At 44.1% G+C, this 15,775-nt stretch overlaps 1 protein-coding gene across 1 annotated transcript in view; it reads left to right on the forward strand.

Moving 5' to 3' along the window:
- The first annotated feature begins 1,300 nt into the window (after positions 1-1,300).
- Positions 1,301-15,775, forward strand: part of PRTG (protogenin) — an 86,454-nt gene continuing 71,979 nt past the window's right edge. The window contains exons 1-2 of the mRNA XM_075432112.1: positions 1,301-1,373; positions 2,081-2,383. Of these exons, the coding sequence (XP_075288227.1) occupies positions 1,301-1,373; positions 2,081-2,383 (376 nt within the window). The remainder of the gene's footprint in view (positions 1,374-2,080; positions 2,384-15,775) is intronic.

Below are 15,775 nucleotides of genomic sequence, written 5' to 3' on the forward strand. Positions count from 1 at the left end.
TTTCTCCCGAAGGCTTTCAGAGGAGTCACCGACTGAGGCCGTAGCCGGTGCCGGTGATGACACAGCAGAAGTTTGGCTGCCAGCTTCGCGGCTCTATGAGCTTTGCAGTGCTGGCAGGAACAAAAAGCAGTAAAAACTTGCCTGTCACTGAAGTCAGCAGCTCTCACAATGAATGCAAACAGGGGGCAAATCTGCTGAGTAAGAAGATGCCTTCCTACACGGTAACTTTAGAAACCAGGACTCTGCACAGACAAAAAAAAGAGCTTAGAAATCACTGGCTGCAAGCATGGCATAAAATCACAGGAGAGGCTGAAAGGGTAGTGGCAGTGTTAGATTTGGTGACATCTCCTACACAAATCGCCCACTGGGCGCTGATCGCACGATGCTCAAGCCATACGGTTGCGGTTTGGGTGGCTCTCCGGCAAGCCGCATTTTGGGCTGCAGGCAGATGTGAGCTTACGGCTGCTGTCTGGTGCTGACGAGCGAGGGGTGGCTCATCCCCGGCAGCGGAGCGCGGCCCTGCGCGGCCATCTGGAAGCGGTTTCATCGGTGCCGTATGAAGGGGTCAGCGAGAACCGCAGACAAAATGGCACTCCACGCCTGACCTGCTCCCGTCCTCGCCTTCAGAATTAGTCGGGGGGGGGGGGGGGACGGGACCAGCTTCACCGGGGCCTGCTCTGCCAAACCCAGCCACCCCTGCACCTGCACCGGCACTGCCGGCCCCACGGCCTGGGCGGGCTCCTCCGCCGGCGGCACCGGCCGTCGGTAAAGCCGGGTCCGGCTACGCACACCGTGCCGGCGAGCGGAGCGCGGCAGCTTGCGGTGTCCCCCGGGGGCAGGCACGGCCCGCAGCTCCTGCCCGCGAAACGCCGGGGCCGGCTCGGGGCCGTTCGGCGGGGAGCTGCCGTCGGGTCCCGGCGCTGTCCCAGGCGCCGCCGGCCGGGGGGCAGCGCCGGCGCTCCCCGGGGCGGGGGTCGGGGCCGGCTCCCGCGGCCCAGATGGCGCCGGACCCCGCCGACCCTCGTGCGCGAGGCCGGCGGATCCCCCCCCCGCCCCCCATCCCCCGCGGTATTGTCCGCCGCGGCCCGCCCCGTCCAGGCGCGTCCCTCCCCCCTCCGCCCCCCGCCCGGCCCTGCCCCTCGCCCCTCTCCTCCCCGAAGGCCAATGGAGACGAGATGCGGCGAGTAGGGCCGGGACGGGCGCGCCGGGGCCGCTCCGTCCGCCCCCCGCCCCCTCCCCTCGCCCGCTGACCGCTCTCCCTCGCGGCGGCCGGCGGGGCACGCCAGCCGCCTCGCGCTGAATGGCGCCGCTCCGCCGCCGGGCGCTGCTGCTGCGCGCGCTGCTGCTGCGGGCGCTGCTGCTCCCGCTGCCAGGTGAGCCCGCGCGACCCGCAGGCCCATTGTCCGCGCGCGCCGCCCGGCCCCGCGCCGCCGCACGTGGGTTTGTTTATGGCGGCGGCGGCGGGAGCGGGGAACCGGCACCGGCCTCGCGCTTTGTTCGCGCCGCGCCGCGACGGGGCGGGCGGCGCTGGGGGTCTCCTGGGCTCCCCGCCCCGCCGGCAGGGGGCGCGAGCGGGCCACGGGGGGACGCCCTGCCGCCGCGCTGAGGCGGCGGGCGGACCGTTAATTCGCCGCGCGCTCGCGCCTTGGGGGGGGGGCGGTTTGCCGGCGAGGGGGTCTGGCTGGAGATCTCTTGTAAAATTAGCCGTTCACGGCTCGCCCCGCTCCGGCTCCTCGGGCGGGCTCGTAAAATTAGCGAGCGGCCCGGGCGCCCCGGCCCCCTGCGCCGCGCCGTCCCGCGCACCTGCGGGGCGGCTCCCCGCGCCCACCCACCGCGGCGGCGGGCCGTGGTCGGGGCTCTGGTTCCCCGCAGCCCCTCCGCGCCAAGCGTTTGGAGGCGCGGGAGCGAGCGGCCTGACGGCTGCACCCCGGGGGTCGCGGAGCCTGACGGGCCCCGGGGCCGGCGGTGGCGGCGGTTTTCCTCGCGCTGCCAGTGCGGTGCCGGTGCCGCTCGACGGCTCGCGGGTGCACTTGGTGACCTGCGCGTCTGTGCTGACAGGCAAAATCTTTCTCTCCCTCAGGAGCGCGGTGCTTTAGCGAGCTGTTTTTTGTGAAGGAGCCTCAGGACGTTACAGTCTCAAGGAAGGATCCGGTGGTTTTAGACTGCCAGGCCCGTGGTGAAGCTCCTATAACCATTACATGGCTGAAAAACGGAGGCAAAGTGTCTGAAAATGAACGGATCTACACTCTGTCCAACGGCTCGTTATATATCAGTGGGGTGGAAGGAAGGAAAGGAGAGCTCTCTGATGAAGGATTTTACCAGTGCTTGGCACTGAACAAATATGGGGCCATTCTCAGTCAAAAAAGCCACCTCACACTAGCAAGTAAGTTCCAGCTCATGTTTGTTACCCTGCTCCCGGGTCTGTGACAGCGACTCCCTGAGCAGCACACAACAACCTGTTGTTTTGATTGTGTATCTGGAAAGACAAATCAGAGAAGCAAAAAGCAAGTCAGTTCTGCAGAACCTCTGTTTCATTTTAGATGTGTAGAGACCATGAGCAAAACTTGTGGTAGCCCCTCTTTGAGTCGCTGATGTGGCGGGAGTGGCACAGCCACCTCTGAGAGCTCTCAGGCAGTGGTGCCTTGTGTGGGTCACTGGTCTCCAGAGCAGGCAGTGATGGAGAGCCGTGCTGGCAACCTGCTATGAAAGTTGTGGGTCTTGTTTCTCAAGTGCTGTTCAGGCAGCCTTGCAAGGGTTATCTGCAAATCTGATTAAAAACGTAATTATTCCTTGTTCAACAGCTTGATGTTGCGTTGTGCTGTCGTGGGACAGGGCAGAACAGTAATGGAGATAGCTGTCTTTGTGAAGGGGAAGAGGGGAGAGATTTTCTGGGCAACCATAAGGGTTAAGTTACCAAGCCCCTGCTTTTCTGGCAGTGTGTTCAGCCAAGCAGACACAGGTGCTGTCCCTTTTGGAACTGCTTCAGGGTCCTCTGGAAGCAACCGTAAGGGCCTGTTACGTGGTTCCACTAGGAAGTAAGAGTCATGTTTCTAGGGTGACTCCCTGCTACTGGATGAATGGAGAAGGAAATAGAAGCGTGTAAGTGCCTTTATGGCCTTAACAGCCTGACCCTGAGTGTGTGTTGCCCTCCGTTTTCATAGCATCTTTAAATGTATTCCTCGAGAGATGTGTATTAGGAATGGAATGCTATGTCTTTTTCCGTGCCAGTGCAGAGGTTTGCCAGTAGGCTGCTTCTGCAACACTGTCTTTTTTGCTTTCCGGAAGTACATGGAGTCATTTCAAAGAAAGTATAACACAGAGAGTACACAGTTTATGTAGTCTTCTCATGTTGCCTCTATAATAGGACTTAACTGATGAACTTAATCTAATAGGAAAAGGCTTCCTTTGACCTCTTCAACCCTGTTCTTAGTAGCAAGTTGCACCATACTGTGGTGCTGATACCTCTATGGAAACTTGAAGTTAGTTGCAAATTGCATGTTTTACCAAATTGAGTCTGAAACTAGTTAATGCAATTGGTACATTAGCTTACATTAGAAACCGTCTGGATGTTAACGTTTGTTAGTTTTTTTCTGTGTGCTTGTGAACTGATTATAAAAACTGTCCATAAGATACCCCGGGAAGGTGTGACATACCTCGTTCAGTGAGCTGGAGCATCGGGCAGTTGGAAACCAGCCTGGAAGCAGGTGGCTCCAAATAAGTGATGAGTTTTTCACATGTTGTAAGAGGCTGATCTGTGAACTCTCCATTTCAGAAAGCTGGCTACTTGTTACTTTGTATCATGGCATCTTACTCCTATACAGGATTAACAGACCAAGTGGTTTTTGGATACTTCTGATAAAAAGATGAAAAATAAAGTATTAATATTGTTGACCTTTAAATTCACATCATAAGGTTTCAGAGTGTCAGCACCATTAATAAACAGACTAAAGAAAACCTTTCTTAAGAGGATAGGAAGTTGTTTGTTGTTGTTATTAATAAATATACAGCAGAGCAGTGGCTGATGGATTCTGCCTGTAGGACTGTGGAAAACTCAGGGCCATTTTAAACGTGAGGCACTGTGAGATGAGCTCTGTGTTCAGTGTCAGAGAACTTCTGGAATAGTACAGAGCACTGTAACAGTACAGCATAGTAATACAATTGTAGTATCTGGGTTTATTCAGACAGTACTGAACTTTTATAAATGTTTGCGTCTCGCATGCATGTTATTTCACCAGGAAGATGGTTTAATTTTGTTTTGTTTTTTTGATAATGAAAGACTTTCACCAGGTAGAGAGTTGTGAGCCAATGGATTGCATGTTGTGGAGCAAGACTCTTGTCTCGAAGCCCTGGGATTTTTTTCCTCCTTTCTTTTTTTTTCTCCTTCCCCTCCCCCCCTTTTCTTTTTCCTCCTCCCCCCCCACCCCCACCCCCCCGTCTTAAGACTGTGACAAAAGGTTTCTTTTTCTGCTTTCAATACTGGAAAGGTTTCCTATGGCTGTTGGAGAAAACTAGAAGAGATAGTGGATCCATAATGATCATAGTAGGTGTTGTTGACCTAGTGATGAAGTGGTTAACTAGTGGCCAAACATGAAGTTATCCCATGTAGCAGTGTCTCCTTTTTAGTCATATTCCAATCTGACCAGTTTCAGAATATCATCTTTACTGTAAAGCTGTGAAATAAGGTAATAATTCATATAATTATATTTTGAAGCCCATAAAACATGGGAAAAACTAGTTTTATATCTAATTTTTACAGTGTTTCTGCCTGCTATCATGAGTTGATTGAACTTTGCAGACGTTTTAAGTGAAATAATTTCAAGTCTTATGGGGGATTTTGCAGGCCTAGAATTTTGTTTAGAAGCAGTTGTCAGTTGCTGCGAAGGCAAATTACCTTGTGGTCAAGGTACAGAAGGAACTATACATATTAAACAGGTGGAGAATAGGCATTAAATGGGCATTCTTTCTTTAGAGGGAAAAAAGCAAATGCTCTCTTCAGTCTCTAGTAGCAGCAGGGTGCAAGGATGTTCTTTTACTTTGCCTGGTCAGAGCTTTTGCCAGTAAGCTTATCTTTTGCTTCAAATTGTAATGTTTAGTGTTGCATTTGGAAATCAAAAACTTTAATCTGTCCAAGAGTTTAAGATTTGAACACACAAGGAGATCAGGTCTTGGTTTCTAAAGTTAGGAACTGGAAGCTGAAGGTTGCACTCTTGGCAAGAATTCCATTATTCATGTGCAAATTAAGAATTCACAGGGTTAAAAGGTTAGAAACTGGCCAGGATGAGGTTTACCCTTGTGATAAAGAGCAGATGACCCTCATTCATTGGCCAAAGCTTTCATGTAGCTCCTCTGCAAAGTTAGTGATTGCCATGAATTGTTCTTGAGGAATGCAGAAATTCAAATGTGAGCAGGCCTTTCCTCAAGTGTCACTATGGAGCCTTATCTCCCCAGCACATCAGAGTAGGTCTGCAGGGACAGGGTTCCTCCCCAGAGGCCCCAAGGCTTTGCTTTCCTGTTGTTCACCCATGCACAAAAGAATTTGACTAATTTAGGGCTTTTTTTTCGGTGAGATCCCCCTACTTTTTTAAGGCAAACTGTGGGGCTGAGGTATTGCTTAGGTAAAAATAAATATTAGTTTTGATACATGCTAGTAGCTGCTTCCAAAGTAGGCTAATTGATGGGGGGGGGGGGGGGAGGAGGAGGTTCCTGTGTGGTTCTTCGTGAGGCAACATGTGGGGGTAAAATGCTAATAGGGAAGAGCATGACTTACTCAAAATTCAACTTACTGCTGCCACTGTTACTAAGAGAGGTCTCTTTTAACGGAATATAAAAGGAATGTAGACTGTGGAGAAAGTCTAAGCACTTTTAGTGCAATTTTGAATCAGCCAAAAATAAACAAGCTGAGATTTTTGTATTCCTGCATTTTTTGATTATGACTATTTAACCACAGTTAACTAATATTCTGTCTAAAAATAAAGCTAGACTTCCAGTAAGATAGTATTAAGAAAAAATGGAGAAGGTGGATCATGTTCTGAAGCTAGTAATGTGGGCTTTGGGCAGTGGTGGGATAGGATGCTGATTGTTTCCTTTTCACAAGAGGTGGAAATTGAAGTCATAAGATGGTTGGATTTGTACAGCTGGGTAGGAGCACTCCTAGATAACCCTTTCTCCTCCTGTGACTTGGCTGAATTGATTTTAATGTTCGTGAATTACGGGAAAGCCCAGTTCTTCGTGTGCAGGTTTCTGCATTTCACAAGAGTGAAGTGAGAGCAGAGGGTTTCTGGGAACGTGCTTCTGGAGGGCAACTGTGTGTGCACGCTGCACTGCGGTTGGTGAAGCGCTGGGCCTTTGACAGGCAGCAGGCTGTACTTTGTGGAGAGTTTGTAATTCTGCTAACCTGCTGTGGCAGTGGTGTGACTTCTGGTCCCACTGTCCTGCCAATAATTGGCAATATTTATTTTGATATCCTAATAACATCTTTTGCTCTGCTTTTAAATATTTGTACTTAAGAGTGCATCCAGCTGAGCCCTATTCTGTGCTGTGACAATTGTGTCTTCTTAGCAGTTCCAGCTGTTTGTTCCCACTTTTGCATTGTGCCCTTCCTTATGCAGGCACAGCTGCATGTGTGGCTAACTGAACAAGGAACTGATCTGGGTTAAAATAATAGAATCAAAACAAAAGATGGTGTTTAACCCAAATTAGTTCCCTGATGCGATTTGTCATGGAGCCACTCACAGTGATTGCACTGGCGTAACTGAGAGGAATGAGGTGAAGGTGGGAAGGCGTAGTGGGGACAGAGGAAGGCTACTGAAATCTAGACTATTGCAAAAATAACTGTTCATCAAACTACGGCCTTGATGGAACATGTGTGCAGGCAAAAATTTTGCCCTTCTGCTACTTTTTTTTTTTTAATTTTAGTATCTTGCTTTAAATGAAGGGATTGATAGCTGTGGTCTAACAATATAGTTTTCATTTTGTATGGAATCTGTCATTTTGGGTATCTTCCAAATGCAGATAGAGCTCAAAGGTATGTTTAATTATTTTAAGTAGTAATGGAGAGAGGAACAAATTCTGAGATGGAAGGGTGGGGCTGGGGGGCAGAAGTGGCCTTCAACTGAGGTGGAAGTGAAATGGCAAGTGGCTGTTGTAGACAAGGGTCTTGTATTAAAAGAGATAGCAAAGTCTGAATGCTGTAGAACTGGTGTGGTTACAGACAGTTTGAGGAAGCTCTTGTTCTACGTTCGTACAAGTGCTGCCTTTTTGCTGTTGCTTTGATTAGTTGATTTGAATGTCCTGAGAGGAGAATCCGTTTCTAAGCTGAGAGTGTGCATGGCTGATCCTTTGTGCATTGAAATTCCAGTATTGAAGGTGGGAGGAGGGCATTTAATGTCTCAGTCGGCAATGTCAGTTGATAACAGTGAAGCAGAGAAGTGAAATTTTTTGTTCTTTAACTGAGATACGCTGAGGAAGTAAGAACACTGGGAAATATTTTCCTTCTTAACTCTTGTAGGATTTTCCTCTAGAACTCCCCCAGACATCTTCTGAGCTGAACTCCTACAACACCTTTACAGAAGCAATTGTCAACCTCGTTTTAAGACATAACCACTAGTTACTTTTGTGTTGTTGGGTGGGTTTTTGTTTTTATTTTTTTTTTTGGCACTAGGGCATTCTCTATTCTTTCAGCAATGACTGCTCTGCACTTGTAAGAGTGCTTCCACGAGCTAAGGGGTGGGCTTTTAAGTTGTTGCCAGGACATAATATGTATGAAACTCTACTTAGTGTGCATGAACAGTGCTGCCACTACCATGTCACTAGAGAAGTGAGCTTTTTATGGGTTTCCTCAACACCTCAGTTTCAAAGTTGTGTCAAGCATAATGCCAAACTGAGGCATTTCATGCCCTTGCTTTTCTTCCTAGCTAGTAAAGCCAAAGCTATTGTGGTTTTTACTAGTTTTTATCACCGTAAATTTACAACGTATAAAGTTTTTACCAGCTTCTTTTTTACAGGAATGCTCAGTCTTCTTGGCAGTGTACTCTCTAGCTAATAAAAACCTTCACCTACGCGAGAAATGTTGAAGGAAAACATGGTAGCAAACTAGAAGCTGTTCAGAGCTGTGACTAAAGGCACTCAAGTCTTACCTGGTGCAAGTTCTACGCGTGATATGTGCACTAAATTATTGAGATTTCTTTTCTACTTGCAAAGCAATGTACAGCAGCAAAGGATGCCGTTCTGTTCTGGCAGTGTGGTGCTCCCCCCCCCCCCCCCCCCTCCCGCTCCCTTTCTTCCCCCTCCCTCTCTCTCTGCATTTCTTGGTGTAGAAATTGTTGAAAGGGCATTGGGGAAGGCCCCCCTTTTGTCAGCCAGCTCTGATTATCCTAAAGAAAAGGATCTCACTCTGAGCAGTTGTTTGCCTAGAGACTTCTTGTCACGTCTTCACAATTTAACAGCTGTGGCTATTGATGGTGTGCACAACAATTTAAGACAATGACAAAAGAGAATCTTGGAGGAAGAATTTAAAAGTTACTAAGCATTTTCCTACAGAAATATGGTCGTTTCCGTTGTTGGAGAAGTTTGTGCTTGGTTTTTGTGTGTTTTGCTCAGGATTTTGTTTTTTTCCACGTCTTATCTCCAAAATTGCGGGCATAATCTTTTGTTTAGTTTTGCATTGTTTTTCTATTTCGTCAATAGGCCCAGCTGTTAAATTGGGATTGATTACTTCCAGTCTTTATAACTGGTAATCACCACCTAAGTGAAAAAGTAATCAACAATGTCAAGTCTCCACATTTTGTTGAGTAAGTGTAGGTTGTATGGTGAACATTAGTTACTAGGGTCAACCTCTATGTAGCTTTTAAGCAGCAGCATTTTAAGCAGTGTCTACATTTTAAAGTTGATTTTCTCAGCAATTGAGTTACGAGGAAGGGAAAATAAAAATCACAGTAGACGATCTGTGTTGGGAGTTAGAAATCCGTCTGGCAGCACTCTAAATCCTACATCTATAGTGGAAACATTTATTGTTTGTAGGGACGAATTTGTTACTTTTTTAATATATGGGGATTATCAGCAGACATAGGAAGGAGACAGTTGTGAATCCACCTTGGTGTGGAGGGTTTGTATGTGACTTAATTTATGGAATTATTGTAACCTTTTCTGTGTAGTTTTTTCTGTATGTAAAAGTTTTGGAGGGTGGTGGCCTTCCTGATATATTCGAGGAAAATGTAAATAATCAGTACTAGACAGATTTTGTTTACTGCTTTTACTTTGTTTCATAACTCCCAACAGTAATTTTGGTTAGGTTTTTTTCAATGAAATCGAATTTGATCTCCTTAGGTGAGTGGAAGATTTTTTTGTTTTTAACAACATGAATGCTCATGAAGGTGAAATAAACTAAGCAGCATCCGGATAATACAGCTATCATCTGGGGGCCCTGTTCCAAAGTGCTTGTTTCTCAGTTGCCCATCTCTGTTGGGCTTCTGGTGGGAGGTTTCTGGCAAATCAGTGCATCTGCAGCTTAGGGGAACAGGTCCACACAGGTCTGCAGTGTGCCCGTGAGGTTCACTTAGATTCGTATTATCATAACCCAAAATTGACAGAATGTGCAATCTTTGTATTTTATGGGGCAAAGATTTCAGGGTCACTGAGTCTTTCTGTGCCACTGTTACATTAAACAGCTTTTAAAATTCCCACTGTGGTCAGGGTACTGCCTGAGTTTGGCTCTTGGGAAAACTCTGTAAATTTTTCAGTAGTTAAGCTTGAGGAAGTTATGTTTGCTTCTAGTCTGAAAACTGCATTGTAGCAATTGTGATAGCATTCAGTGAGTATCTTCTCATTTACTGGATGTCAGAGCAGTAGAATGCAATGTGAGAAACGAAATACTGAAAACGAACATGTTATTAAAGACAGAGGAATGCTGATAAGCTTTATATCCAAAGCTGTTATCAGAATTTAATGACTAATTTCAGGTAAAAGTTGCAATGTGCCGAGATACTGCGTCACCGTCTCTGGAAGGTTTACTGGGAACTTAACTACTGGGGAGGGAGAAAGTCAGCAAGGAGTGCAGTTATTTATAATCTTTGGTAATCATGATTCTTAGGTTTGCACCTATATACAATGATTTCCTCTTCTGACTAAAGTAGTAAGAATACACATTTATTGCCATAAATTATTTGAAAATAATCTTATGAAGCTGTTTCTGCATGTAGGCAAAGTTTTGAGAAAAGGAATGACTTCTGGAATATGAAACAAATGGGAATGCACTGATTGTGAAGTTGTAGCAAAATTGAGGACAGACAAGAATCACAGAATGGTAGGGGTTGGAAGGGACCTCTGTGGGTCAGCTAGTCCAACCCTCCTGCCGAAGCAGGGTCACCTACAGCAGGCTGCAGAGGACCTTGTCCAGGCGGGTCTTGAATATCTCCAGAGAAGGAGACTCCACAACCTCTCTGGGCAGCCTGTTCCAGTGCTCCGTCACCCTCAGAGGGAAGAAATTCTTCCTCACGTTCAGACGGAACTTCCTGTGCTTCAGTTTGTAAAGAACTTTTGTTATAAAACTAGAAAACAGGTAGAAACCTTATTAAGCAGAGTTTCCTACAGTCATGGGTGTGGAGGCTTATGAGGCTCACAGAACATGTTATGCACTCTGTCCCAGCTCCTGCTAGAAACCTGTCCTTACTGTCTAGGGTTGTTAATACAGGGAAGGTCATGAGGGCACAAGAGTGCCACCATGTCCTACATCTCTGTGGTTGTAGGGAATTTGTTCGATGAAAATATCTCAGGTGATCTTGAGAAATGAAAGCAAAGTAGAAAAGAAATGCAACTTAAATGTTTTCACCTGGGGTATTTTTTCCTGTCACTAAATTTGGGCATTGGTTTAAACTAACGAGCATACAAGACACAGCCAGGTCATGTAATTTTACCTGGTATAACATAAACCAAGGAATTGTTTTTCTAAAAAAAAAAAAAAGCCAAAAAACCCTTGGAAAAACAGAAGACCAAAGAGGAGGGCTTCTCTTTTACAAAAATGTGCAAGTGTGGAGGTCCTGCCTTTGGATACTTCAGTAGACACTAGACTGTTCTCTCAATGGCCATTTTTAAGGGACATTGCTACTTGAGAAAATACAGCTGAGCCATCTCCTCAGTATTTAAAAAAAACCAAACAAAACACAAAACTAAAAATCCCTGCAGTCCCTCCCATAGATGGTAATGATTGACACTTTTCCTCTCAAGACCTTACCGTTACAGTTTGCTCAGTAGTATTCTACCATTGAAAAAAATGGTAAAGTAGAAGTTGAAGTGTATCTCCAGCCTTTGTCAAGAACTGAGTTTGAAAGCAGCGCCTGCCATAGGAGCCCTGGTAAAATCCCCCTGGGCAGCAAGGAATAAAATTGTTGTTTCTGAATAATGACAGAAATCTGTTGTGAAGAGCACGAATCTAACTGCAGAGAGGGTCTTTGATATCCTTTCCCATCTGTAGAATCTTAAGAAGAAAACTTCTACGTACTGACCGATAAAAGGGACTGGTGGTAGGATGGGGTTTGTCTCAAAACCTTGCAGTTCACTAAGTCTGTATTCAGATGTGGAATCGTCTTTGCTAAGCCCCTGTTTAAGTAGTTGTTGGAATGGGCAACAGATTCCATTCTGTGCAAGTTTACAGTTCTGTCCAAAATTGGCAGGCTTTTCTGAAGCACAGCTTTAGGTGGGATGAATACAGTATTTTAGAAAGGAGAAAAGAGTTTGTCTCTAGCTACGTGCTACACCGAGTAGTATATTGATGGCAAAACTTACCTCGTCCTAGTCCTCTAGCCTCAGGATATGCTGAAGTTATGATTTTGAATTTAATAATAGCAACGATTTGCCTTCTCTTAGAAGTATGTGCAATGGAAATTTGCTCTTTAGCTCTGAGGTGCAGTAGTTCCATTTTGAAATTATTTGTGTATGAGAGTCTTGAAAGAAATAATCAACTGACTGAGCAGGGGTAAGGGGTACATAGAAGTTATTACAAGTGTTAAACATGTCATCTGGTGTTCTTTTAATACATAGCTAGGGGGCAGATAAACTAAGTCTTTACAGCTTGTGGTGTGTATGCTGTAAGTAGTGGTGCATGAATGTTGGAAAGCGGAGGGGATTCTGTGAAGAGAAGCAACTCTGTGTCTTCCGACTTGATTTTTAGTGTCTTCAGATAATAATCCTATTCACATTGATTGATGACGTGGTTTGTTCTCATTTCAGTAGATGAGAATTTCTAGTGCAAAACCCTCATGTCTTAATGGTATCACCGGCAAATTGATATAAAGTAGAAAAAATGTTGGATTTTTAATTGATCAATGTAATTTTACATGTGTGCTAGCTCATCTTTGGACACCCTGATAGACACACGAGTCACTTCTAAAAACCTTGCGTTACACCGATGATCTTTCTCAATCATCTTGCAGTCTTGACGGTTTTGAGTTTTGATTTTTTTTTTTGGTGCTCCTTTGAGCCATTGCAGATTAAAGACAAAACAAAATAAAACAAGATTAGAAAAATAACTGTCTCTTCTATATTTCCTCAACCATTTCAGCCTGAGTTTCTCATGCGAAGTAGCAATGTTCAACCTTCTCATCTCCCACTGAAATCATAAGTCGTCTATCAGCCTGTTTACAAAGTGGGATTGTCAGTTCTTTTAAGCTGTACTGAGAGACACTCACTTCCTGTACACCTTAAAATGGAGAGGAAAAAGTATCAAATAGAAAAGCTTTCAATTTATTTGATCTGTTTTAATATTCAAAATGATCATAATTTGTGTCCTCTCCCATGTTACCACTCTTTTCTTTTTCTCATGTCAGGTGCAAGCTGGTTTTGATGCATATAGTCAGGATTTTTTTTTCCTTTTTCTCTTTGTAAATTGTCACATATATGCTATATTATTGTTTCGAATTTGCAAAACTGCTTCTGGTGATCCCCCGTTTCTTATTCCTCTCTGATGACTGGAAGGAGGCACTGTTTTCCAGTGGAGCTTATTTTCACAGCTGTGGCAGAGGAGGGAAGTGTCATAAGATACTTTGTGGTCAGTTTTGACCCCAAATTTAGGTGAGGTAAAAATGATTCAACAGAAGTGTAATATCTTGCCTCAAGTGGTCTGGCTGTCACTTCAAAATCAGATTATAATTATGATTAAGAAAAAGCTGTTTTGATAGCTATTACAATATACAATAAAAACAGCTCAGTGTTACACAGTATCATTTTTTGTTTTACAACTTGTTACAACTGGAAGTTATCAAATAAGCCATTATCTTTTCAAAGAAACTTTAAAACTAATCTTAAGATCTTTGAACACGCAGAAGAGTTAAAAATTTTTTTTTCCTTACTCCTATTATGAATAATTGTTTAGCATATTAATAATTGTTTAGGTAACTTTATCAGCAAATTAACTAGTGAGAATTGTTAAATTACCATCTCACTGTGTACACCAAGATCTCTTCTAACCCTCTAATAACTGTAACGTGCCTCAGGCAGAGCTGTGTATTATGTATGTTCTTCGTAATGAGAATTCATTGACTTTATGAAGCCATTGACAGACATTTATCATTTTGTTCATTAAACTTGTCTGTGACATCCAGCAAATTGATGTTAACTGGAAATATTCTCTGGGAGTCCTGGCATGACTCTGTCATTTTGCCTGAGGAGAGAGAAACTTTGTATGTAGCGTATCCCAAACTGTAAGGGTGCAGCTTCCTTCCCCCTCTCCAAAAGTGTAAGTGAGCATATGACCAGCTCTTTTTTCATCTTGCTCTTAATGCTTATTTATGCAAACAGCCCTGTGGCCCACAGTTTGCAAGCAGATTTATCATTGATCTTCAATAGAGGTTGAAAGTGGATACTGCTTTTATTTGTTCAGCCAGTCTGTGCCAGGAAGGCAGCTCAATTTTGTCACACGACCAAGCTGTTGTAGAGATGCTTGTAATACAAATCCACAGTGCTCTGTGCACAGTGGCTCATGGAACCAGTACATGCAGATTTGTATTCAGATGTGTTAGCCTATGCTCTCAAAATTAGTATTTAATTTATTTAAGAAGTAGAAACATAATTGGGTGTGGGGGGATTTTTTTGTGTTGTGTTTCTCATTAGAAGAATGCGTGTGTTTATTTCAGTTAGTAAATTTTAATTGTCTTTGTTTCCCCCCTCCCTTCCCCTCTGTGGGTGAACTGTATTTCTAGCCATAACGTTTTCTAATGTTTGGAATTCTTGGATACACTGAACACTAGAAGAGGTAAGCATTGACACAGTGTAGAAGAAATTAACTATGGAATTCTTGGTAGCGTTGATGGGAGTTTTGTGATATTCCTAGCACATAGTCCTAGCATTTAGTACTTGTGTTTCATGGTTATCTTTACCTGATGTTGCTTATTGCTGATTCACTGAAAATGTATGGTAGATGACCAAATACTTTGTTGAAAGCCTTTATAATGCACATTGTAGAGCAGCGCTTCATTTGGTCTTTTAAAATTACTGTGTTTGGAATGATGAACAATATCTTATTCGTTCTGCACTTAAGCACCCAGTGTGGAAAAAAATAATGCACTTTTAACACCTGCCTGTGTTTGATTCCTGTGGATAGCTATCTTTAATAATGGTAGAGGTTGCTAATAGGGTATCTGCCCACCTGCTAGTGTTCCTATTGTGCTACCTGAATCCAGCTGTATCATGGACCTTTCAAACAGGAGTGAATGTACTAAGAAATTGTGGCATAACTGACTAAAATATTCATTAATGGGTCAAAGATAATGTTCAGATTGTGAAACATTCCAAAAATTGTATGTCCAAAATTTCATTACAGAAATTTTTTGTCTTTTGAGAGAAAGAGTAGAGCAGTTGGCTTTTTAAAATATATTGTGTCTCACTACATTATAGTTCACTGGATTAAATGAATTTATTGATTTCTGATTCTTTACTGACACACATTTATGAGCAGTTTCTTTGGCACCGTGGCCACATGTCAAAGGTCATAACTTTCCTTCACTATGGAAGAATAAAAGCTTTCAGATGGTGAATCCCTGAAATCCACACAGTGCTTTATTCCTCCCTCCCCCCCAGTGCAATTACTGGTTTTGCATGACTTTATTTAAGATAAATAAACAATAATAATAAAAAATATTCACACTAGGAAAAAACCTTACTTATATATCATAAAATAACTGCAGGAAAGTATTTCTCCGCACAGAGGGCAATATATCTAATCTGCTAATAGGTATCATTATGAGATACATGGTAGTATATTATGCTCTTTTATGGTCAGATATTGAAAATGGTCAATTTTAAGAATATAATAAACATTTGTCATGAAGAATTTTATTACATTTCAGTTTAGAAACAGTATTTCTTTCCATTCAGAGCCGTGTCAAAGGCAAATTACACTTTGTGCACCAGAGATGATACTGGAAGTAGATCCTACTGGGAGAATAAAGCACATTGAAAATCTGTGCTTTGTGTTTAGATGAACCTTTGCAATGTTGACATTTTCTTTAATGCCCTTCGTTAGTAGTAGTCTTTGGGAATGTAGAATAGGATGCAGTTAATGCCATATCCTTTGTGCAGTCTGTGGTGCTCATCTGATTGATAACCTGGCAGAGAAAATACTCTTTTTTTTTTGGCTAGATAGTTATCTAACTAATGTGGTTAGCTGTGATGATTTGAACTGGCTTACTATGTTAGCTGACAAGTGCTAGAGCTGGCTGGAGGTAAGTAGGCAAGAGTGGGGATTTGGGACTAGCTGGGAAGAGTTTGTCTTCACTTTTTAGCAGCT

This window comes from Opisthocomus hoazin, chromosome 10 (genome assembly GCF_030867145.1).
Source record: "Opisthocomus hoazin isolate bOpiHoa1 chromosome 10, bOpiHoa1.hap1, whole genome shotgun sequence".
Lineage (NCBI taxonomy): Eukaryota > Metazoa > Chordata > Aves > Opisthocomiformes > Opisthocomidae > Opisthocomus > Opisthocomus hoazin.